This window comes from Apium graveolens, chromosome 8, assembly GCF_009905375.1.
Source record: "Apium graveolens cultivar Ventura chromosome 8, ASM990537v1, whole genome shotgun sequence".
NCBI lineage: Eukaryota > Viridiplantae > Streptophyta > Magnoliopsida > Apiales > Apiaceae > Apium > Apium graveolens.
The window spans coordinates 130,450,696-130,477,532 of NC_133654.1; the positions used below are offsets into that span (position 1 = coordinate 130,450,696).

General features: G+C 34.8%; 2 protein-coding genes across 3 annotated transcripts; both read left to right on the top strand.

The window, feature by feature from the left end:
• Positions 1-2,822: 2,822 nt before the first annotated feature.
• LOC141679999 (uncharacterized) lies at positions 2,823-4,747 on the top strand. The gene is made up of 2 exons (XM_074486340.1): positions 2,823-3,672; positions 3,759-4,747. Exons 1-2 carry the CDS (start codon positions 2,823-2,825, stop codon positions 4,745-4,747), a joined length of 1,839 nt encoding a protein of 612 aa, XP_074342441.1.
• A 1,065-nt stretch (positions 4,748-5,812) lies between these two features.
• LOC141678006 (protease Do-like 10, mitochondrial) lies at positions 5,813-26,540 on the top strand. Of its 2 annotated transcripts, XM_074484183.1 has the most exons (8): positions 5,815-6,318; positions 6,462-6,707; positions 10,277-10,472; positions 18,563-18,822; positions 21,854-21,981; positions 22,997-23,200; positions 23,794-23,844; positions 26,133-26,540. In XM_074484183.1, the coding sequence occupies exons 1-8, from the start codon at positions 5,913-5,915 to the stop codon at positions 26,352-26,354; spliced, it is 1,713 nt and encodes a 570-aa protein (XP_074340284.1). In that variant the 5' UTR covers positions 5,815-5,912; the 3' UTR covers positions 26,355-26,540. The 2 variants fall into 2 exon arrangements, with proteins under 2 accessions (XP_074340285.1, XP_074340284.1); XM_074484184.1 differs by lacking the exon at positions 22,997-23,200 and having other exon boundaries at positions 5,813-6,318.
• Positions 26,541-26,837: the final 297 nt, after the last annotated feature.

Sequence of the window (26,837 nt, forward strand, 5' to 3'; positions counted from 1 at the left end):
TTGAGCGTTTAAATGTAGTTGATATGATATTTAACTGGTTAGGGTTTATGGTTCGTGGTTTAGGGCCTAAAGGCCCTAAACCCTAAAGGCCCTAAACCATGGAGCATAAACCCTAATTGTTGCTAGGGTTTAGGGCTAAAGGCCCTAAACCATGGAGCATAAACCCTAATTGTTGCTAGGGTTTAGGGTAGGAACCAGAATTTATTTTTATGTTAGATTAGAATTTAACACTTTTTAATGTTTTAGGGTTCATTAATCCCCAAAATGGGTTTTAGAAGCGCTTAAATGAACTTAATATGATATAGACTTTTAATTTAAATATGAAACTGACTGTTTATAGTAATGTCGTTATAGGTGGCTTCATGGACATTCCTACACTAGCACGGGTGGTCGTACCGTTTCAGCCATTCAGACGCTTTTGGATGGGCTTGGACCATCTCAGTTTAAATGGCAGCCATACTCTGTTGATGTTATTTCTGAGCTTCCTGCATATTGTTTCACTGGTGAGCGTATTTGGCGCTACTGCGGGCCTTTGATTTATATTTTCATAGTTGAGCTTCACTACCCTGATAGAGTTGCTAGACAGTTTGGGCTCGTGCAGACTATCCTAGTTGATGTTGTTTACTCGGAGGCAGAGCATAGTACAAACTTGAGGGGCAATGACAAAATCAGATGGATCCAGAAACATGCAGCTAGCAGATCTATCTGGGCGCATCGTTTAGATCATTTGTTTGTTGGAGATGCGATTGTTGCTGAGAGTTCAGTGCCTGAGCCATCCTTGGTATTTGGAGAGGACTGTTAGATTCATTTCACGTGTTGGTGCATTTAATTATCGCATTGTAAGTTTTCTTCTTGTTCATTTAATTTATTGAATAGGTTATTTTGCTTTCGTAGTTTCATCACAAATGCTTTAGTAGTTTATTTATTTCATACAAGAATCTAGTAACATGTGTGCCTTTTCTTTGTTTGTTTATTCAGGATCTTATGTTCAGGCAGATATCTGAGCGGACACAGGATGTTCTTCCTGATGTTTCTCGTTATGCTGACCAGTGTTGTGATTTTTTCAGAGCCTACACATTAAATGGTTTTGATGAGATGCCTGTGGAGGTTCGTAGAGCTAGGTAGTTGGAGGAGAGGCACCAACCGGCCCGTCGAGGTAGACGCGGCGGTGGATGAGCTGCTGGTGGTAGGCAAGCTAGGGTTTTGGTTGACGAAGATCCTGTTTCTACAGAGCTTGGAGCTGATGGTATTCCATTTTCTGATTTTCATGATGTGCCCGAGTCATCTACTCATGATCGTAGTGATCCTATGGCTACGGATCTTGGTGATGATCGGGATCCTCCTGTACGTGATTCTGTTGCTCATACTGTTTCTGTTCATGTGCCGGGATCATCTACTCGCGTCCAACATGATTCTCGGATTCCGGATAGGTATGCATATGTTCCTCCTTTTGATCTTGGCTTGACTCCTACTCCCGAGCATCCTCGTACTTAGGACCCTTCCATAGAGCAGCGTCGTACCGAGGACCCTTCCACTGAGAAGCTTCCTCCTCTACATCGTTATCACAGGCCTACTGAGCATGTATCTGTGCATTTCTCCATTCCATCATTCAGTCTCCATGTTACACCTACACCTCCTACTGATCCTGATGACGGTACAAATTTCACTTCTTCACAGAGTACCCAGGACCAAAGTTCCCAGGACCAGAGTTCCCAGGACCGTCCCAGGAAGTATGGTCATTTCTACACTTTTCAGGGTAAACGGCGTTCAAAGAGAACTGCTAATCCTCCAAACTGTGGAATAGATGGGCAGAAGTGCGCGAAGAAATAGTTCCGTGTGCTTATTTTCACTATTTGTAGGACTTTACTTTTGAAATTTTGTAAAAACAAAGAATTGGAGATACTGTGTTGTTTATTTGGCTCAAATTTTATATTGATTTTAGTTTCTTTTGTATTTCGTTTGTATTAAATTTTGTTAATTGTGTTATATTACTGTATTTCGTAATCTAGTTGTATTGTAGTTATATTATGTTATTGTGTTGTAGTTTGTTTTGTAATGTATTTGGTTAAGAAGTTAAGATATTTTATTAAGCAATTTCATTTTAACAAAACAGGGCTTTCACATTTTTTAATACAGAAGAGTGTAAAAGAAAAGAAAGAAAACGGCAGATAAAACCACGTTTTGGTACCTTTTTTAAAAAGAAAACGGAAGTTTGTGTTCCGTTTTATATATTTTACATTATTTACATATAAAACGGATGTTCGTGTTCCGTTTTGATTGTTTAAAAAATATATATATATATATAGCTTAACGGCAGTTCGTGTTCCGTTTTTGTTGCTTTTAAAAACGACATATAACGGTTCATCGTGTTTCGTTTTACTTGTTTAACAAATAACGGGGGACGAAGTTCCATTTTGTTTTATTATTGCAAATATAACAGACGCACACAATTGTCTGCTGTGTCTCTCACTTTGCAAACACAAGTGTCTTCTGCTTCTTACTTTGCAAACCTAAAATTCGAATATCAAGATAAAATTATATATATATATATATTTAATAAAATTCTTACAGATTTATTAATGGCTTCGGGTTCGGGATCTGGAGCACAATCAGTGACGGTGATTGCGTGGATTTATACCGATGGTAATATACGACAAACTCAATTAGAGGGTTACGTATATGATAAACCGGTTTCAAAGCAAGTAAGACTCGATTCTAATATGAATTTTAATAATTTGCGTGACGTATTATTTTTTAAATTAAAAAATGATAGGAGTTTGAATGATTTTAAGTTGTGTTATCGATGGAAAAATTTCAATGATATGAAATTTGGTATTATTCCGGTTGATGATGATGATGATGTTGAGATGATGTTTGGAATTATTGTTTCGAATGGACCTCCTTTCTTTGTTGAAATTTATTTACAAAAAAATTCAATTTGTCCATTAATTGAAACAAGTACGAGAGTTGTGGAAACTAGTTCGAGAGTTTCCGAGAGGAGTGGTAGTAGGGGTTTTGATTGTCAAACTACTAGTAGTATGTATGTTGGTGGTGATACGGTTAGTAGTAGAAGTTTGGATGCTTATGATGTTGTTGATTCGGCTTTGATTACACGGGAGGAGACATTGGAGCCAATGGAGTTGAGGGAGGGGATAATATTTGACTCAAAAAAAGTGTTGATGCATACGGTTAGAGACTTTCATATCCGGAATCATCAAGAGATTAAGGTGGTTAGATCAAGTGATGTGTATTGGATTGTTGTTTGTAAGAATAAGGATAGTGGTTGTGAATGGAGTTTAAAAGCTAGGTTGCGAAAATCACTTGGAAAATTTCAAATTATGGAAACTTCGGGACCACACACATGTTTGCGCACCACCGTTACTCAAGACCATCCTAATTTGACGTCTTATGATATTCTTGAACTAGTTAAGGATCAAATCGTTGTGAATCCCATGGTTAAGGAAAAAGTTTTGATGGCCACGGTGAAAAGCATTTTTGGTTACCAATCGGGAAGAAAGAAGATTAGAGATGCGAAAAAGCTAACAATGGAAAAAGAACATGGTTCTTGGGAAGGTTCATATGAGGATCTCCCCTTTTTGATGGAAGCGTTCCAATGTTTTAATGTGGGAACCAAGGTTGATTGGTTTTTTAAGGAGGATGAGACGGAAGATCGTGGGAGCTTAGAGGTATTCTATCTCTTTATACTAGTATCCCATAGATTTTTAAATGATTTCCATATTTATGTAATGCTTTTGTAGTTAACGAGTATATTATGTCTTATTTGGAACATGAAGTGACATTCAAGAGACTGTTCTGGGCTTTTAAACCATGCATTGATGGATTTGAGCATTGTATGCCTGTCATACATATAGATGGGACTTACCTATACGGTCCATATTCAGGTGTACTATTGAGTGCTGTTGCAGTGGATGGGTTTAGTCATATTCTTCCATTTGCATTTGCTATTGTCGAATTTGAGAATGTTTCCAGTTGGGGGTGGTTCATGGATAGATTGAGGAAGTTTGTGGCAGGTAGGAGACATGGTATTTGTGCCATTTCTGATAGACATGCTGGTATTATTGCTGCTATGCAACAGATAGGATGGTGCGAGCCTCTTGACCATCATAGGTTTTGCATTAGACACTTGGCTGCAAATTTTTGTACTGCACATAGGAGAAAGGGTTTGAAAAATAGGTTAGTTGAGTTGGCTTCTCAGGTGCAAGAGAAGAAGTTTGAATTTTTATGGGAACAATTGTTGATTGTGGAGCCTAGGACGGCAGAATGGTTTGAGGATAAACCATTAAGTAAATGGTCTTCAGCATATGATGGAGGGAAACGTTATGGCATGATGACCACTAACCATGCGAAAAGTTGGAACAACGTGATCCTTGATGCTAGAAAACTCCCGATTAGTTCATTGGTTAGAGCATTATTTTTGAAGACGGTTGAGTATTTTGATGAAAGGCGTTTGGAAATTGCAACTGAATTATCTAAAGGTCGATTGTTTACTAATCATGCAAGCAAGAGGTTGAGTCGGTCCATTATGCGTGCTAGGGGTCATAGTGTTAAAGTTTATGATCGAAATTCATTGTTGTTTGAAGTAGTAACTAGAAAGGTTGACCAAAAGGGGGGAATAAGCATACCGTTACGATTCCCGAGTACTTGTTTCTTGTGGGAAATGACAAACGTATCGTATTCCATGTTCTTATGTTATAGCATGTTGCGCGCATTTGAAATTGAGTCATGAATCGTTGGTTGACAAAATTTATAGGTTAGACAATGCATCGATGGTTTACAATGGTGTTTTCGAACCCATTCCGAGCAAAGGAGATTCTCGTTGGCCGACGGGTATTAATTTCCCAACCGTGATACATAACAAAAATGTTGAGAAAAAGAAAGGAAGAAGGAAGTCGACGAGATATCAAAATGCGATGGATTTTCAAGCACCCAAGGGGAAAAAATGAGTTATATTAGTGATTTGTTTAGTAATAATGTTTCCTAAAAAATTGTATTTTATTTGAAGATTTTTATTACTTATTTTAATGTATTCGTGTGTTTTTTTATTGTCAATTTAATTATATGTTTTAATTCCATGAAATATCAAGTTTTTATAATATTTTTATGTATTTTAGTAAAAATTTTAAAAAATTCCAGTAGCTGCTGAAAAGAACAGAAGCTGCTGAAGTTCAACATGCAAAACGGTTCTTTAAATAACGTTTTACTTAAAACGACACATCGTGTTCCATTTTATTACAAAATATTCCAATAAAACATTTTGTCAAACCACGTTTCACTTTTTTTATTTTTTTTATTTATAGAAAAACGAAATATCGTCTCCCGTTTTGATTCTAAAATACAAAAACGTTTCTTAAATCCCCGTTTACTTAATTTATCGTTTATTTTGTTTACATTAAACAAAATACCATTAAACGATTTTTTATACCACGTTTAACTTTTTAAAAAGTTTTTAAAAAACTATCAAACGATTTATTAACCTCTGTTTTATTGAAATCATCGGCATAACAGTGTATTAAGTTCCGTTTAAGGTATTTATAATTTTTTAAAATAAACAAAACGATTTATTATACCACGTTTTCATGTTTTTTAAAAAATATTTAAAACGACAGACGATCTTCCGTTAATCTTTTCCTGCAAGCATGACGGTTCACTAAGTTCTATTTTTCTTTTAAGAAAGAAAATATCTAAATGTCAGACGATCTTCAGTTATGAAGTGACAGATAGGGCGTTAATTTTAATTTTCACAGATGACAATTTGGACCATTATTTACAAAAAAAAATGACATATAAGGCCACCACCCGGTTAGACGTGATAATAGACGGAGGCAATAGTGTATCAGAGGGGTTTGATCACTAGAAGGAGCACGTAATAAGGGGGGAGTTTGATTATCAGGATGGTGCTACTTAAATGTATTGTTAACCGCACTGTTCGCAAGCTTCAATTGTCATCGTTAAATCTGAGTCGTCGGGGTCGTCTTCATTGTCATCGTTCCTTAACAAGCTGTGATAATAATTACTACATTGAATCTGTAAACAAATTGTTGGTTTGTAATAGAACAACAAGTCGAACGCTATGTAGTAGTACTAGTAGTAGTAGTATTGCAAATGAGAAGATAAGTGTAGCAGCAGCCGCAGCCGCAGCCGCAGCAGCAGCAGCTAGTAGTGTTGTAGTTGACACTGATGTGTATTCTGCTGTAGAGCTTGCGCTTGATTCTGTTGTTAAGATTTTTACTGTTTCCAGCACTCCTAATTATTCTCTTCCCTGGCAGAATAAGTCTCAGCGAGAGTCTACCGGTTCTGGTTAGTTAAGACTAGACTTACCCCCCTCCTGTTTGTCGAAATGCTTCAATCAACTTTTACTAATCATTATTTGTCATTGTTTCTATTCATTGTACTAGGCTCCTTTTTCTTATATATTAGTATAATTAATGACAATTATGTAGGGTTTGTTATATATGGCAACCGCATTCTTACCAATGCTCACGTTGTGGCTGATCATACTTTTGTACTTGTGAGAAAGCACGGTTCTCCTACAAAGCATAGAGCCACTGTCCATGCCATCGGCCATGAATGTGACCTGGCTATTCTGGTTGTTCAAAATCATGACTTTTGGGACGGAATGAATTCATTGAATCTTGGTGATGTTCCATTTTTGCAAGAAGGTGTTTCTGTCGTTGGTTACCCTCAAGGTAACTTCCCCCCTACACAATTAATACAACTCTAATACAAACCATTATTTTTTCCCATTGAATTTCCAGATTAATTAAATCACACATAATTCAAGAGAAAGTAATATCTGCCAGTTGGTGACTTGCTGGCTCTCCTCTTCTTTAATATCATAATTTTTAATTTATTTAAATTAGCTTTTGTTTACTCGTGAATCTTTAATGAAATTCATATACTACAAAAATTTGATGGCTATTAATATTATTGCATATACCATGGGCCATGGAGGTTAATTTGAGATGAGTAGAAGTATAACAAATACATACACGCACACAAACCTAGGCTTGAGTTGGTTCGACATAATAAATTTATTTGACATAAACTATGGATTTTGGAATTTGAACAGGATCAGAATATGTATCTTTGCATGCTAAATCATTGCTTAGAAATCCGATAAGGAATTTTTTGATGAGGATCAATAAATGAATATGTTAATTGGGATTTGGCTGTGTACTCGTTATGATGTTCAATTGGAGAGGACGCAAAGATGGGTTATGAAGCTTACTTGGATAAAGCTTCATAACCCATGTTTGCGTCTTCTCCAATTGAACATCATAACGAGTACACATAGCCAAATCCCAATTAAAATATTCATTCCTTCTTCCTCGTCATTTTTGTAAAAAAGTTTGAGTTTATCTTAATGGTCGTCATGTTCTGACCCAAAAGGAGTTTGAGTAGACAGGTGGACACCATTTAGAATTCCCGTAAATTATTGGTGCAACTTAGTTTCTCTTCTGAAAAGACATACCTTATTCTTGTACTCAACTAGGCCTCGTACCCGAGTGGTTAGAAAAAATCCAAAAATAAAGTGAGAAAAATATGCTCAGCTAGAATACTACTATAGATAGTGGACTATTATAAACCCTACAGGAAATGTTAAATCTTGATATGGTTTCAGATAAAATAATCGTTTCTCAAACGGAAGTCAAGAGCATAATATATTCTTGATTATAAGAATATCAATAGAATTGATACGAATTCCAATACTCGTAATTATTGAACATATACAATGAAAACAAAATTTACAAAAAGTAAATAAACTCAGATATCCGAGTTCACTCGATAATGAGAAATACCACAGAATGCAACCCTGATATTCCTATTTTTCGAGATAATAAGAGATATCACAAAAGAATGTGAACTTCAACATTTGTATTTCCTCAGAACGATGATAAAAACTAACAAAAGAATATATAGGAGGATTGTTTCTATTGTCCAAAGATAGAAAGGAATATAAACTCCAAAGTTCTCTTTTTTTTTATTGTGATTAAGCAACTGATAATATTAAGTCCAATAGATACAACTTAGTGGAACATTGTAGTCACTACAAGTGATGTTAGTGATCTTCCTATTGCATACAACGTTAGTGATCTTCCTATTGCATACAACGTAAAGGTCAGTTCTAGACCTGCAACCATTTAGGCTAATAAGATAGGTCCCTCGACCAATAATAGCCTCAAGGGCCAATAATATACTTAACCGCTCAACTCAGTTGATTCATTTAAAATTAGAAACGCGAATAATAGCCATTATTATAAAACCAAACTCTATTCTCACTTCCTGACACAAGAAAAAAACTCCAATCTATCACCATATTAAAAACATTCAATAATCAGCATAGAGTTACTCCAAGAAGGAAGTTTGAGTAAAACTATGAGAAGGTGAGAGATGATGATATAATATAGGAGTGGGTGGTATAGTTATCTGGAGTTAGCAAATAGGGAATTCCACACATATATTACAATATACTGAGGACTGATTGGAGAAGTATAATTGATGAATCAATTTTTAAGATTGAATATATTATAGTAAAAAGTATAGAAGCACCTAAGCTTTTTGTTAGTATGAACTAACGTAACAAACTAACAATGTGACTGAGAAATAGACTTGGGTACTTTAGAATATTCAGACTGTGAGTGCCATAGAAGACAAAAATAGTAGCTTAGGAGTTGAAGTTGGACCACTAGATATCTTCAAAACAAGTGACATATGTTGAGAGGTTATTTTGAAAGTCATAAAATGCTCTCGGGTAGTTTACGCGTGACACCAACATTAATTTCTGCCTTGAATAGTCTCTCAAGTATATAAACAAGAAACTGAAGATACCGTTTCACCCAATCCTTCTATACCAGTTTGAACATAGTATAATCTGAGAAACGTCAGCTAAATCTTGACCTAGTTTGACCATATTTAAATACCAATCTTATCGACGTATACTTTAGTTTAAATATAGAACTGAATAAGTCCATCACTAAAGTCTGACAACATGTTCAAAAGAAAAATGTTTCCCCATTAACTTAGCGTATCTGGCTTTTCATAAGGTTTCGTCTACACCTTAACATTAATGTATCGTATCAATCCCACACATCTTCTCTTCCTTCCCCTTCTTTGGATCTATTTCTTGAGACAATAAATGCCGTTATCCTTAATATACTCCCAAAAATGCTAGTACCGAAAATAAGTAGAACACTTTCACTAACAAATTTAAGGGCAGAAAAGAAAGAGAGCTGAAATAGCAACTTACTAGCATAAATAATTTATTTAAATCATCTCCATTTATATTATTCCCATGTTCAACTATCCAAACAAAGATATAACAAACCAAACTATTAGTCCCCAATTTCTTAATCCTAATTCCTCCCACTTATACACACTCATATAACACATGAAATAACACATGAAGCCATATTATTAAACATGTCAATCTTAATCCATTTACATTTTTTTACCAAGTATAATCCATTTACATTTACACACACACAAATATATATATATCGAATATGGAACGAGTTATTACATTCTCCCCTCCTGTAAAAAAGATTTTGTCCCTGGATCTTGTGAACTGGTTATTTTTAATTAATTTTAAAGTTTAATTATATTGAATGTATAAATTATTAAAATATTATAGGTTATAGTAGTGTGAAATAAAAGATCTTGTTACCTTTATTTAGTGACCCCAATTTAGTTTTTTGTAGATCTAAATAAGTAGCATGACATGTAAATTGAGACAGAGACAAAAGTGTATATACTATAGTGATTTTTTTTTCTTTTAATATATTAGATTTATTTGTACATTTGCTACAAGAGCAAACAACCTCTTATATTGAAGATACAAGAGGATCCCTCAAGTATTCTAAAGTAACATGAGTAGTTCTTAAGCCTTCTATACCTTTTATTTAAAACACATTATTCCTTTTTGAGAAGCAGCTTCAGTACACCTTAATGTCATATAAATTGCATCCGTATGAGGTTGACGAGGATTATGCTTTTATTTATTTGGTTACAACTCCAACTGCATATGTTATATCGGGTCGGGCTTCGTGTGTAAGAGGTAGATTAGTCTTCTAACTTATCTTTGCTATAGTGTCCTATAGACCTGTTAGCCATATGCCTACTACATGTCCGCAAAACTGACAATTCAGCAAATATGACTCAGATTGACAAATGACCCCATTAATGCATATATTATCATTGAGGATATTGATCTGTGTAATGTTTGCTAATGTATTTAAGAGTTGACTACTTTTTGCAGGTGGAGACAATATCTCTGTTACAAAAGGGGTTGTTTCCAGAGTTGAACCTACACAATATGTGCATGGCGCTACTCAACTCCTTGCAATACAGATTGATGCCGCTATCAACCCAGGAAATAGTGGAGGCCCAGCAATCATGGGCAAGAAGGTTGCTGGTGTAGCTTTTCAAAACCTTTCTGGTGCAGAGAACATAGGGTGAGTATTCTACCTGGTCTCCTTATGCTTGTTTAATATTTGAGGGGACTCCTCTATGATCTTCAGCAAATTGCTTTCCGTTCTAAATCTGCTAGGTAAATTAAGAGATCACTATTCCTCCCTTTTCTGCTCTCTATTTAGAAAAATGTTATGCAATCATAAAATGTCATCATACTGTGCACAACTTATTTGTGCATTTAACAACCATGACATTAGTATTTGTGACACCAACAAGTATACTTCCACAAAATTAATTATAAATGAGCTTGTAATACCTAAATTTAGGCCATGAATGAGCTTGAAAAACTGTAATAAACTAACCACAGGTTATCAGAAAGTAATCTAGCTTAATACAATACTTAGAGCTCAACGTACAATTAATACATAAAATGAATTACACCGAAGGACTTTCGAGAGGTCCTCTCTCTCCCAAAACCTAACAAAGAGTATTTTCAATAATAATTTTAATAACCCCAGTCATCCCCTCTTCCCCTTCTTATCAGTCTCCCCTTTCCAATTACTTCTCTACCCCTTACTTTTCTTGTTTAATTACTTCTTTACCCTCTTGTCTTATATTGACTTCTCTGCTCCTGTGTTTTTTTCTTGAAATACATAATTAATTTCTTTGCATTGTCACGGTTCATTACATTACCCGCGGCCCAAAGTTTCACCTTGTCCTCAAGGTGGAAGTCAGGAAGTTGGCCTTCGAACCTGGTTGTACTTGTCGCACATCGGGAAGCTAGATAAGCATAACAATAACCCATTTCAACAGCTTGATTTTCTCTATCATTTCCTGCGTCACCAACAATGTCAAATGGCTGCAGATTCCTTCTTATATTTTCCTTAAGAGAAGTCTCAGATTGTTGCAACACTATGCGCAAGTGTGATTCCAAAGACAACAAAAGAGTCTTGAATGACTCTTCAGAATCAATCATCTTCCAACCACGCTCACGTAATTCAATAAATATTCTACCAGAACCAGGATCATATCTAGAAAAATATGCAACAAATTTCCAATAACGATTATGCCTCCGATATTGACCAAAACGCAAAGATTTGTACTTATGTATTGCTTCTGCTCTTTGACCAACACAAGATTTCCGCTGTAACTGTGACCTTTCCGATAGTGAACCATTATGCTGAATAATAGGAGTATTCTGATTCACGGAGGCATTTTGTACCACTACCTTCCTGTCAGAAGTCATATCACAACGATTGTTCTGTTCCTTCTTGACATTGTCTGGATCAATAAAAGGCTCTACTTTAATTGTAGTGTTAAGAACAACTTCATTGTTCTTATTTTCACCCAATCCTACAAGGCTATAGCTTCTGTTCGCTGTCTCAGTTAAATAAGGATCATAAAATTTACTCAAGCTTTCATCTCTTAAGTGTTTTTTGTCTAATTGAGCTTCAACCCACATTTGCTTTCTAAGAGCATTTGCTGCATTTAGACAATCCTCTAGAAATTCAACAATAATGTTCCCTTTATTCGCAACACCAATTATAGCAACAGGGGCATTAAGGTGGTCCTCAATACAGAGACCACAATACTCTCCTTCACTAAGTCCCCGGATCCATGACTCCCCAGATTTGCTTTCATCAATCCTTGTAACCCCTTGAGCAGGATCACTTTCAGATACATCTTGACCAAAATTGTATAGTTTTTCCCTAAAATTACCAGGAACATTTATGCCATTTTGCATTTCTAAAGCCACAACATTGCGAGAAATATCAATGACATTAACTGATTAAGAACCAACTTCCATAGAAAGATCACTTTCTTTATTTATATTGGACAGAGTATCCAATTTGTCAAATTCGGGAACCTTAGCAACATCAGAATCAGATTCATCGTTTTTCTCAACATCATCGACAATTTTCTCTGCCAAAAGCCCTTTACAATTTTTTTGTATCTTTTCCCTGGCTTCTGCAAGTATTTCCTCTACATTAGCAGGATCATTTCTAAAAGCAGGTTGGACACCGTAAGTTAAAGCAAAGAGAACTGTGTTCGTTGATAAAGTAACAAAAATATAGGCATATGACGTCTTGCTTGTTGATAGGACACAGAGTCCAGACTTCTGAATCTTTTCTGCAAGTTGTAGAACTGTTTGACCCTTATCACCCTCTGGACAAAGAACATGGTAAGCAGCAAAATTTACTATTCCGGGGGTATACTGACTCCTAGATCGGCGCAGAAGAGATGACTCTTTTTCTTGCATTGTAGAAACTGCATTTTCTTCAGCAGAACCATTGCGTAGCATGGAAACTATATCTTCACACCCTTTAGAAATGGGGAACACCGGATGTATAGTACTCTCCATCTTTTTATCAACAAGTTCCTTTGTTATGGAATCCTTTATCAATTTGTCAAGCAACTTCCAATCAGATTCGGGTTTCCGACTTTCAGCAAGAGTCTTACTCTTACCATGTTCGTCTTCAGGTTGCTTATAACATATACTTTCCTCATCACAATGCCAAACAACTAATTCTATGTGAAGAATATTTCCAAAACAACCAGATCCTCTTATTTTATAAGACTTATTTACCAACCTGATTAGATTCATCTTTCGAGTGAACTTACCTTTAACAGGCCATACATCGAGCCTTCGAGTTGTATTAATAACATTTTTATGATCATAATATAATTTTCCTTGTAGTTTACCATACTCATTTTCATGAATCCTATAGGTACTAACTGAATCAGCTTTGTTAAGTTTATAGGCAGAGTATGTTTCCAAAACATTCTCAATCACTTCGTTCGGAAAAATCATGGAGATTATAGCATGCTTAGTAGTAAGGAACGGGGTTTTAACACCATACAGTCTTTCACCACTATAATCAAACATTTGAGGGCCTAACTTGGCAAGTTGTGACACTTTTAATTGGGCTAAATCCTCAGTCGCACCATTAATTTCTTTCTCAACTCTACCCACTTTATCCAATTTATCAACCACTAAAGTATGAGTGGGGGTATCAGAAAATTGGCTTACTTGATTTGGGGGCAGATCTATTGTCCTCGAATCCCCTTCACCAGCTTTACCAACCTTCCTAACCATCTCCAAAAGTGACTTACGCATCGCTTCCACTGCCTTATCTACCGCCTTAGACACAATCTCCGAAATTTCCCTCTCCAGATCTGTGAACTTCACTTCAAACTGTTCCACCCTCCGAGTCACCGTCGGCAGCCCCATCTCGTCTAGGCTCTGATACCACTTGTAATAAACTAACCACAGGTTATCAGAAAGTAATCTAGCTTAATACAATACTTAGAGCTCAACGTACGATTAATACATAAAATGAATTACACCGAAGGACTATTGAGAGGTCCTCTCTCTCCCAAAACCTAACAAAGAGTATTTTCAATAATAATTTTCATAACCCCAGTCGTCCCCTCTTCCCCTTCTTATCAGTCTCCCCTTTCCAATTACTTCTCTGCCCCTTACTTTTCTTGTTTAATTACTTCTTTACCCTCTCGTCTTATATTGACTTCTCTGCCCCTGTGTTTTTTCTTGAAATACATAATTAATTTCTTTGCATTGTCACGGTTCATTACAAAAACCCAACTAGAGAAAAATTGACGATCACAAACCAAGATATACTACAACTAAGCAGCACCCATGCACCGCCCCACCTCATTGCGTAAAAGAGAAACCACTTTGAAATAGTATTTTATCTTGCATCATTGACTCTCTTGTTTAAAAGTGTTTTCATGTTCACATTCTATTTTCATGTTTAAAATTAGTTTTACGGATTTTTTGATGCTATAAATGTTAGGAGGAATACACACAACTATACGAGATTCAGTTAACCAATGCAGAACACGCACACACAAACACACTTATGTGATGCGGAAAAAGTAGTTCCCAACTTGTATTATTAATCAAATTAATTGTCAATAATGCAGGCATTAATAACAACTCAAAGGTGTTTCAACCGATGCGCAAGCCAAACAATACTTAAGTATATTTCAAATAATACCTACATCTAAAATGTTCTCCTTTTTTCTATCAAACAATATGCCTACCTATATATAATGTCAATTGGTGTATATATGAGCTACATATATAAGTTGTGTTGTGTTTGTTTAAAATGATATATAGGAAGAAGATGGGTAACGTGTTCCGGTGTATATTTGATATATGTTAGTTGTGTTTGATATAAGGAGGCTGCTGCCTCTTATAAAACATAAAGTTAGTTTCTACAGTAAACACTAAGACATCATTAACAATGACATCAATATGGTGATATCATTGCTGCTCTCATCGTAACACTCCCCCTTAAGTTGATGCATAGATATTGCTCATGCCCAACTTGCCAATTAGAGGATGCAACATCTTTCTTCCAAAGCCCTTAGTTAACACATCAGCTACTTGATCTTTAGATCTTACAATATGAACACTAATAACATCATTATTAATTTTCTCTTTGATGAAGAATCGATCAATATGTTTGGTTCGATCATGTTGAATTGAATCATGTGTAATGGCTATACCTGTTTTGTTATCACAATATAGCTTCATTGGAGTAGCTGTTGCAAGTCCCATTTTTGTGAGAAATAATTTATTCCATAACAATTGACGTACACCTGGAGCCATAGCTCAGTTGTCTGCTTCAGCACTTGATAATGCTACTACCGGTTGCTTCTTATGTCGCCGAGTGACTATGTTGCCTCTAACAACATTCATGTTTTATTTAAAGGGTCCAATGTATATTTCCGTTTGAAAGGAAGATACACCAGGACTCCTAGAGACTTCAGTGCCAAGGAAATACTATAGTTTTCCCAAGTCCTTCGTTTCAAATTCAGAAGCAAGTCTTCGTTTAACATCTGCAATCTCGCATGTGTCGTTGCCGGTAATCACAATATCATCAAGATTGTGTGATCAGAATTCGCATGTTTGTTTGCCAAACCAAACCCTTGGAGACTGTTTCAATCTATAGATAGTCTTCTTTAATTTACATACTTTTCCAATAGTTTCAGTTGTACAAAAGCCAGGTGAAATCTCCCTATAGCCCTCCTCCTTCAAGTCTCCATGGAAGAATGCATTTTTAACATCCAGTTGTTGGAGTTCCCATCTAAGATAATGCTAGACAAAGATGACACAAAAGCAAGTGAAGGAGGAGATAATACTTTATAGAAAACAAAATTTGAGATAGAGGGATTAGTACAAGATCGCACACCCTTTCTAATAGCAATAGGAAGATTTAGAGTAGGATTAAGAGTGTTACTGTCATCTGGCTCAGTTATAGGAGCTCTAGGATCTACCTCGAGGTCAGAGCTCTTAGGATGTGGTAAAGTGATGACATTGGTAATGTGGTGACGTTGTCATTGTGCTGCCTAGAAAATGTAATTAAATCTAGCCTATCAAATCTATTATCTAACTCATTACGTGGAGGGATATGTGATGTGTTTGAACTAGTTTTGGACAAGACAAACTTGGAATAGGCATATTAATGAATGGACGTGACTCTGTTGCTTCATTATCAAGATTGTGTCGGTTAATCTCCCCTTGAAGCAAAGAGGAAGAGCCTGGAGAGAAACAAGGGAAAAACTCCCAAAAAGTTGACTGGCAAATATGCGTCGAGAGGGAGGCATTGCTGTCACAACGGTCCACTAGTCGACGACTAGTCGAATAATCGGTTTGGAAAAGTCGGCTGGAGAGCTCGACTTACGAATTGTCAACTAGTCAGTCGACTTGGTCGACTAGTCGGTCGAATACTGCAAAATCCAATGAAAATTTAAAACGAATAAAATAAAATAAAATACTAAAAACCTACTCAACATCAATAACATTTATGAACATGCTAATTTCAACTTATATATCTTAAGTGTGTGTGTTTATGTACGTAGAAAATGATTAAAACTGAATATACACGTAGTATAATATGTTTATATATTTTTATAGTCAGCTTATCAATGTGAGTATATAGAAGGGAAAATAGATATGTTTATGTTTAGCATTTTTATTTTGTGATTAATATACATATGAGTACGAGAATGTTAGATTTTTGTTGACGAAATCCACATAAATTTCATTACCCTTTCTTCAGCTGTATCAATAAAGATATACCTCTTGCGAATATGTACCTCCGTAGAGTTAAATAACCATGAACACACCATGGCATTTATCCCAATCATCAAAACTTGCATCGCTTTTCTTCAGTTGTTTGGCCTTCCCGTTGATATATTTCATTAATTTATAGGATTTTAGCCATCGTGCAAGACTTTGACCATTTTGTCCAAAAAATCAAATTTAGGACCCACTTAAGGAATACTATGAAATCCAGATTTAATGCTACTTGTAGCAATAACGTAATTGGTGGTAGGACAACCTCCGGCAATATATATTTAAAAAATATTCAAATTGTATTTTCGGAAATTAAATCAAGCCTTGACTTGACTTTAAAGCAAGTCAATATATATATATACACACATATTCATATGAATACGGTATCTATGGCTGGGATTTTTTTTTTCAATTCTCTCCCAAAAACGAACAGAGAAAATCTATAATACTTAGGTGAATATAGGGCAAACAACAACAACAAACGAGCGGTATAGTCAATCTTTATACTAACAAAAGGAGGATAAACTGAAATTTCTCATATTTAAGATTAACTACCACGAATGGATTCAGAATGAAAAGATGAGCAAAAAGTCCAGAAGTAGTTTTGCTGGAAAACAACCAGATCCTTCTTGCGTGGTGCGTGACGTCAAGCTGTTGCAAGTCTAGTTGCACGTAAGTGTGCGTCAACGGGCTTTTACAGGCCGAATTCGATTTGATAGGTTGCCATTCTGTTGTGTGGTGTATGTGTATTTTGTTTTAATAAGTTGGGATTTTTCGATTTTTCTGTAAAACACAACTCAGGTTCTCTATTTTTTTAAATACTTTGAGCCTGATTGTGATTTCTGATTCTGCTCTATCTTCTTATGCTCTATCTTCTTATGTTAAAACTTGCTCTGATACCATGTCAATTAATGTATATATAAGCTATATATAAGTTGTTGTGTGTGTTTAATATGATATATTTAGACAAGAAGAAGAGGAGTAATGTGTTGTAGTGCCATTTATCTTAGTTGTGTTTGATACAAAGAGGTTGCTGATCATATAGAACATAAAGTGGGTTTCTAATATGACATCATTAACAGTACCATAATTTGTTGGAATATTTTAATAAAAATTAAATTACTTTTTTTTTGTTTTGATTTTGTAACTTATAAAATTGATTTTGTTACTCCGTAATAATGACATAATATTGATTATTCATTATTGTAGCTCATTATTTCATAGGTTACAATTTTGATTTTGTGTGTAAGTTACACAATCTTATTCCTAAATAAAGAGATCTTAGCTTCTTGATTTTACAGACAATATGCCTCAAGCATTATATATATATACATATATAGAGCTCTAGGGTTTTCTATGAGATAGAAAGTTGTGTTTGATCGGTTCATAGAAGGCAGGTCTTCAATTGTTTGGGACTACCTTTGTTCGTTGTATCCTAGGAGGCGGAAGTCACAACACATTCAAACACCACATAGAAGGAGTTTATCTGTTTTAAGGATAACATGGTGTTCACGTGTCTCGAACTATTCTTTCGGTATTTTGTTCTTGCGTTCTTGATTTTAGGTAAATTTTAAACTATACTCCTTACATAATTGTGGTGATGTCATTATACATATGTCATGCTGCTCTCATCTTAACATACAGTCACCCCAAACTTAGTTACCAAGTCATACATAATTGTTGTACAAGTCTTCCCATACTTGTTATACAAGCCGTAACCCAACCGTAATAACCGGGTTTGGTAAAAACCACTAGGGTCGATTCGGTCGGATCTCCGTCGGTTCGGAAAATTTTTCCATCCCTAGTGAACAAGACATACCATATATAATAATTCTCTACACATATGATTATTACTCAACTCATATTTGTCTTGTATCACCCAAGCCCATAGTATCATATTTGGTTGAAATCCAACAAAAAACTCATTTAATACGCCTAGCCATGTGATACTGTATTCATGTCCATTTTTCTATTTCGTTGTTGCTGACTAGGTGTAATCGCTTTTTATTGACTTCATATTTTCAGTTATATAATACCAATCCCTATCGTCAAACATTTCTTGGCCGGTGTGGAAGAAAGCGGAAATTATGTCGGATTCTGTTCTTTGGGTTTGTCATGCCAGCCTACTGAAAATGTTCAACTTCGTGAATACTTCCGAATGCGTCCCGACATGACTGGGGTGCTTGTTAGTAAAATCAACCCACTATCTGATGCACATAAGATATTAAAAAAGGATGACATTGTGCTTGCTTTTGATAGTATACCCATAGCAAATGATGGAACAGGTGCGTCTTCCTTTCTAATGACTTGCCGTCTTCAATAATGAAATCATTTATGTGAACTGATGTGGACATTTTACTGCTTTTGTTTTAATCGGTTCAGGAAATTAGCAACTACAGTTGATTTCTCCATATCTGTAAAAGTTTCTCCAGTCAAGGCTCATTACTATTAATGTTGAGATAGGCTGAGGTTTTGCACAAATTTATTCAATTAGTAGGTTAATTAATAGGAAAGTGGATAATTAGTAACAAAAACGAGAAAACAAGTTTAAAGAAGGAATCTAAAAGAATGTACTGACAAGAATATATATAAAGAACTATCCATTATATTGCACACCCTACAGATGTATAAAATGCTAGAAAGAATGGACAACAAGATCTCATACTTCATGCATAGAATAGATATCTGACTTTATATAGGGATATGGCAAAGATGACTTAGAATAGATATCTCTTATCAGTTATATGATACTCAGGAACCTAAAAAGCGGGATTTCTTCGGTTACAATTTATGCCCATGTCTCATACTCGGATATTCGTACCTCCATGTCAGATACTCGGACAGTCGTACCCCCATGTCAGATATTGCACAACTTTTTTTTTAATTTTCGTTTTACAAACCTACTCGGATTTTGTAAATAAGTAACTATTTTCATGAATGCAAAGTATCGTTGTAGAAAAAAGTATTAATTCTTATGTTTAATTGAGCAAAAAGTGAGATTTATAACTTACACTCTCGTGTTTAAGATGATCAAGTTATGCGCTTCATTCAATTTAATTAAGTTTTAGTTTTGTAAATATGTTTTTATCATACATGATATCAACTACATGAGGAACTATGGTTGATTTCTATATATTTATAAAAGCTTCTCCACTTGAGGTTTGTTACTCCAGTGTTGAGGTTTTTCACGTATTCGACCAATTATTAGGTTAATCGATAATAAGTATGAAAAACGAGAACAAAAATTAAAAGAAGTAATAAGAAAGTAATTGAATGTAGCAACAATAATTCAGACAAAGAACTATCCATCATTTTACACACTGCATATATGGATAAAATGCGAGAAAGAATAGATAACAGGTTCTTATGCTTCATGCATAGACACTGTGGGTCAATATACAGGAGTACGGAAAAGCTGACTCTGAGCAGCTATCTCTTATCAATGATATTAAACCCCGAAACCTAAAAAGCAGGAATACTTTGGCCACAACACCTATTCCGATACTTGGACACGTGTATCGCTGTCTCAGATACTCTGATACTCGTATGACCGTGTGAGGTACTTGCACAATCTTTGTTTCATTTTTTCTTATAACAAACCATACTTGAAGTTGGTAATAGCTAGAAAGCAGGTACGCTTTGGTCACCGGCTGAGTTTCCATGTCGAATACCTGGACACAAGTATCCCCGTTTCGGATACGGGCCGGGGATTCTTTCACAATCCCAATTTCAAATTTAATTTTCACAAATTGTAGTTATAATTATGTCAACTGACTACTTTCACAGAATTCAGCATTAATGTCTATTAGCAAATACAAAAATTGTTGATGCTCATATTAGTTTTTACATAAAGAAAATAAGATTTCACTTTCATTTTTGTGTTTTAGTCTAGATGAATGAATTATGCATTTCACTCAATTTTCTTACAGTTATTAATTTTGTTAACAAATATTTATATATGTACATGAAATATTTTTTGATTTTTTTTATTCCTGTGTGTCGTGTCCCTACGCACCCGAATCCCCATATTATTATATTTGCTGAATTCTCGTATTTCCGCACTATGCATTCACACTCCCATACCCGTATTCTAGCTTTTTAGGTAATAAGTATATACTTTTACAACAGCAAAGTATTAATTCTTAAAATCACTTTTGTGATAGAAGTTTGACTTAAGAACTTGTGTTTTAGATGATCAAGTTATGTTTTTCATTCAATCTGCATAAATTTTAGTTTAATTAATATGTTTATCATTCATGACATCAAATATGTTTATATGATTTTTTTTATATGTATCTTCGCTTTTTAGTGGGAAACAATAGATACATGTTCTCTTAAAGGTAAAGTTTCATGTGGTGCTGGGGAAGCACCGACACTGATTGGGCGACATGGGATACGAGACACGGGACACGGGGATTCGTCAATTATCAAATTTTCCTAGATACGAGACACGACAAAAAAAAGTAATAAAAATATAAATATATAGAAAATTTATATATGTCAAATATCGAACAACTTCATTCATAATAATAATAGACTTTCTTTCACAATAAGTGATAAATTACTATAAGATCTATTCTATATTTTCATTCAATTGGTCATCTTGTATTTTATCGGATAGAAAGATGAAGAGGGATGTTATAAAAGACAGAGAGACGTGAAATTAGGGTTAATAGAAGATGGTTTAGGCTTTTTAAAGATGATTTTGGGCTTTTTTTATATGGGCCGAGTCGGTGGGTTGTGCCAGTCGTGTGTCAAACCCGTGTTGGTCGCCTTATTCGGCCAAAACGCCACATGGCGCGTATGTGGCTTGTCGGGTACGTACTCAGCCGTGTCAGTGTCGTGTCGCAGAGTTGGCCGTGTCTGACACGCATAGCGAAGCCCTTTTGGAGTGTCGGTGCTTCCTAGCTCATACTTAATACAAACATGTACAGTATAGATAAATACATGTTCTCTTAATTGGGGGGGGGGGCACTCGGATCTTTGCTTCTTAGTGGGAAACGATAAATACATGTTCTCTTAAAGGTAAAGTTTCAGGTGGTTGTTGGCTCATACTTAATACAAATATGTACAGTATTGCTATATTTTTTACCGGAGTTGTTTACCTACCGCTTGATCATAATAGAGTTCCATGAATCTATGTACAATTTTGTCATATGAGGTTTTATCTGGTAGTATTTAGGTCAAATCTTTATTTCTTAATAATTTTCTGTTTGTTTGCTAACCAACACAAGGGTAATTTATATATATGATGCCAACCAAAAATATTATACCACTTGAGAATCACTTGCTTACTCCATTTTCTGAATTATGCAGTTCATTTTCGTAACAGAGAGCGGATAACCTTTGATCATCTGGTTTCAATGAAGAAACCCAATGAAACTGCTGCAGTTAAAGTATTAAGGAACGGTGAAGAGCATGAATTAACCATTACCCTCCGTCCAGTAAGTTATTAGTGTCATATATTCATTATTTTTTCTATCAAATATGGTATATCATCTGCACAAACAGTAATGACGAGTAACTACAATAATGTGACAATTCTACTAACAAGTCTTTACTGATATAGAAGCAGATCTTGTTATTATGATAAGCTTCTGTCCAAATGTGTTGTTACATACTTTATGTTCTATGATTGTTTACGATAGCTTTTTGCATCATATTTTATAGGAAAGATCAGTAAATTCAATCTTTTTCCGCTCTCTCAAAACGACATTTCTCAAGTATTAAGGTGCTTCTGAGATGGTCACCAGACACTGTATGTAAACCATGTTTTCAAGTAACTTTTTAAGTAGCTACTCAGTTCTGTTATAAGTTAGATAGCTTATGGTCAAAACGGTCAAAATTTTCTCTTGATCTATTCTCATGTCTCGTCAATTAAATATGTAATATTATTCATCTCAGTAACTTATAATTTAACTTCTAAGGATAGACTCTTGTAGCCCATGCTTAACATGCTAACTATGTTCCCGGTATTGGTCATAATTCACAAGAACATTCACTAATGCTAGAATTTTTGCAACGTTAACATGTTGAAGGATTTATTTATTGTAGTAGTGTTTGCATTTGTTTATGAACCATGAGAGGATGCAGCCAAGTATCTGGCATTCATAAGAATAAACTCTCATTATAAGGACTGCCATTAGGTTTCATCTCTTGTGGGAAACGGGAATTTGATGTCTGCAATGTGGTTGGAAAATCGTGTTTCAAATGGAGTTATTGCTACATCTATGTAGTCCACCGTCTTTCTATTACTTTGGGACTATTTTTGTAGAGCATTTTTATTAGACATGCGGAAACTGCACTTATTGATATGAACTTTTAGTATCAGTCTCTTGTGATTATATCTTTGCTTTATTTTCTTGTGAATGTTGTGACGTTATTTTTCACTCACACGGAAAACTTCATTTATGTTAGCAATTCTTATAATCTTGATAGTTGACCTCCCTGCTTTTACAGTTAGGTTCGCTTGTTCCCGTTCATCAATTTGATAAGCTTCCTACTTATTTCATCTTTGGAGGTCTAGTATTTATTCCATTGACCCAACCATACCTTCATGAATATGGAGAAGACTGGTACAATACTTCCCCTCGTCGACTATGTGAACGAGCACTCAGGGAACTTCCTAAGAAAACCGGGGAACAGCTTGTTATTCTATCACAGGTCTTCAGATATATATATCTTTATCTCAGCGGTCCTTTGCTTCTTTTCTTTTATTAAATTTTAAGTGCCAGGTGCATAATAACCGCAAACTAGCTGTTTGAATTAATCTGAATGATAAAAGGAACTCAAGATAGTTCTGTTGGCTTACACTGATTTGCATATGTCATAGTCAAAAGAAAAATCTTATGAAGGAAGCTACTACACTTTTTGCTTGAACAGATTGCTGCACCTAGTAGGATTTATTATTATTCTGATTTTGTCTAGAACAATGTAACTGGTCACTGGGTAATGAGTTAGATTAAATTAATAAATAGAGGAATTACTGGTGTTTGGAAGCTTGCTTTATATTGGCCTTGCATTGGGTAAGGAAGATTTTGTTTTATAGATTCAATTTTTATTCTTAATTTATGGTGTAATAAAAGGTTGGAGTTTCAACTGCAAAAAGTTTAACCAAAATGTTTTTTATAGTGCCTTTTGTTCTTAAATATTTTTCTGTCTGCTTCTCTACTTTGATTTTAGCTTAGAAATAGTTTGCAAAATTTACTTACATCATGGTAATTGTTGCCTTCTAATGGGATTTATTAACCGCTTAGGTGCTAATGGATGATATTAATGCGGGTTACGAGCGTCTAGCTGAATTACAGGTACAGTTGCTTAACCTAGTATTTACTGTACTCATCAATCTTATGTTAATAGTGTGGGAGATCGATATTACTGGATTGACATCGTATCTATCTTACTCTTTTTCCTCTCTATGTTCTAAAGTTTCTTACTTCTGTTTTCCTATTATTATTTTTTCGTCCTGTGTTTGTGCATTTTGTAAAATCTAAATCAAGATACAAAAATAACTTTTTATGCTTTTACAATTCTACTAGTATTGTGCAAAATGCCAGAAGTTAGTTGCTTGACTAAGTATTAAGTTTTACGACGCTTTATTTGTGTGCAATACGGAATAATTATTAAAGATAAAAGAAAAAGTCAGTTCTATAACACTTAAAACAAAATTAGAAAAACAATTCTGCTTTATAGCTTCGACCGTTTCAAAGAAACAGTATGTATTCATGTAGGGGTGGCAAAATATGGATTTGGGTCTGTTTGGATTGATAAATATGAACTTGGGTTGGGTTTGTGAACCAAAACTATATTTCACCCATATTTAATTAAAATATGAGTTAAGTTTGGTTCGGGTTGTAATGGTTCCAGGTCAAAATATGGGTAACCTATTTTTCTCATAATTTTTTAATGTAACAAAATTACTGTATTATATTAAGTTTTTCTTTATTTCTAAACAAATTATATTTCTAGACCAGGGACATTAATACATACTTTCATGCAAGTGTTTGTCAAAAATTGTTTAATAAAATAAATGGAACTGAAAACCTATGATCTATATTACTCCGACTCGCCGGAATAGGTGACCGTACCCGTGTCGACACGACACGACACGGGATACGTGCCGGATTCATGTGTGGAGAAAAGGGGTTTCCAAATAACTGTGCACTCGCCACAAATTTTTTTCCGGTGGCCGGAAATTTTTTGCAAGCGACCGGAAATTTTTGCATGTTGCCGGAGAAATTGCTTGCTTATCAATAATATGAAGCTAACTATAAACATGTTGGAAGGTCAATAGTTTTAATCTACACGAATCAATTTTATGAGATTTGATGAAAATGGAACCGAAAAAGATGGGGTGGGTGGGTGGGTGTATAATATAATATATTATATTTGTGGAATGAATCTCACCGTCCATCTTCTAGGTTCATTTAACTTTTTAAAGTAGCAGTGGGCCAGCAGGAATGCACACATATCTTAAAAGCAATAATACACACAGTAAGATATGTCCGCCATGCAATATTTTCATAAATAAGGGATATTTAATTTTATTAAATTCATAAAAATTTATTTATACAACTGCTGAAACTAATTTTGACAATTACGATACTTCGAATATTTTACTTAATACTAATATATGTTTGCAAAAAATAACTTAATAATAACATATATATATATAATATTAATTTGAATTAAAAATGCCGTATCCCCGTATCCGTGTCCAAAATTCGGACGGTGCCCCCGTGTCCTAAAATTTTCAGAAAATCGAGTCCAACACTCGGATATGTGTCGTACCCGACTCTCCGTACCCGAGTCTGAGTAACATAGCCTATGATTAACAATATCTTGTTTTCGTTGTGACATTTACTCGTAACAAACAAAAAGGTTTTGCTACAATGATAATTAATTACTTCTTATAACTACAATGATAATTAATTAATCTTATGTACTGGTTAATTTCTTCTTTTAAACGTCTTAGCCAACAAATCTCCGGCTTAACTACTGATAAATATTCCAATTATAATCTTGAACAATATTGCACATTATCTAAAGTGGCTGAACTTGAGCCAAAAATCTCACCAACTGCTAAAGAATCACATGAATTCTTCTAAGACAAATCACTTTCACTTTCAAGTGAAAAAGAAAAAAGAAATCAATGGGACTGGTGGAGACAATAACATACTATATATACTACAGCCGCGTCGGGATAAGCTTGGGGGTAAACTAATTCACTGTGACTGTGACGTGTAATCTACTATTGCTTCCATCTCATTATATGGGTCAGAATGTGGATATCATGGATTTCAACTCGTATTTAAAAGTAAGGATGTGATCAATACCCAACCCCATCCATATTCTAATTGTGATTTTCTGTTGATCCATGAACCCAAAATCTGGACCTAATTGGTTGGGTAAATTTGGATTTGGAGCCAAATTGCCACCCCTAGTGCATGTGTAGTTGTGTTTTTCAAGTAGTGTAGATTTCACAAAATTTATAGGTATATCAAAGTGTAGGTATATCTTGTTGCAGTTAAGTTATTTTTTTTTTGTGTGGCACCAAAGTTGTCCTCAAAATCTCTGAAAACCTTTACGTGAGCAGGTGAAAAAAGTTAATGGGATTGAAATTGAGAATTTGGCACAGTTATGCCGGCTTGTTGGTGAATGCAAGGAAGAGAATATAAGATTTGATCTGGATGATGACAGGGTTATTGTTTTAAATTATGATCGAGCGGAAGTAGCCACTTCTCAAATCTTGAAACGGCACAGAATATCGTCTGCCATGTCGATTGACCTTGTTAGTCAACAAGATGTCCGCAGATAAATTCAGATGGCTGGTGCAGTAGTTAGATGGTTTCACCAAAAGTTACTTTACAGAAGGTACTAAAATGAGGTACTAAAATATTGATGTGCCAAAATATTTAAATTGTAAACGCATAATCTCGTTTTAATATTTTAGATTGGTTCCGCAGAAACTAAATTAATTTCACATTTCATAAATTTTAATTTAGGCGAACAGGAGAATTGATTTGAGAGAATTTATTTTACTAAATCGAAGAAGAATGATGAAATAAATATCTATTTAGCCAATTACTAAATTTACAATTAACAATTGCGAAGATCAATAACTTTTTAGAAGAGTTAAAAACTAACATAATTAATTTACTAAACATGGCATGGGTTCGTGATTTTAAATAAGGAAAATAAGATTTTAAAACAAAGTTGATTACTATACTAAAGAAAAGGAATTACACCAGTGATTAATAAATGATAAAATAACAAGATAATAATTGCATAGTAACTATCA

Excerpts from the sequence above, each read along its gene's own strand:
- LOC141679999 (XM_074486340.1), top strand. The coding sequence starts at position 2,823 with ATGAAATTTGGTATTATTCCGGTTGATGATGATGATGATGTTGAGATG. Across the intron at positions 3,673-3,758 it reads GGAGGATGAGACGGAAGATC|TTAACGAGTATATTATGTCT; the intron begins GTGGGAGCTTAG and ends ATGCTTTTGTAG.
- LOC141678006 (XM_074484183.1), top strand. The coding sequence starts at position 5,913 with ATGGTGCTACTTAAATGTATTGTTAACCGCACTGTTCGCAAGCTTCAA. Across the intron at positions 6,708-10,276 it reads TGTCGTTGGTTACCCTCAAG|GTGGAGACAATATCTCTGTT; the intron begins GTAACTTCCCCC and ends TACTTTTTGCAG. Across the intron at positions 21,982-22,996 it reads TAACCATTACCCTCCGTCCA|TTAGGTTCGCTTGTTCCCGT; the intron begins GTAAGTTATTAG and ends CTGCTTTTACAG.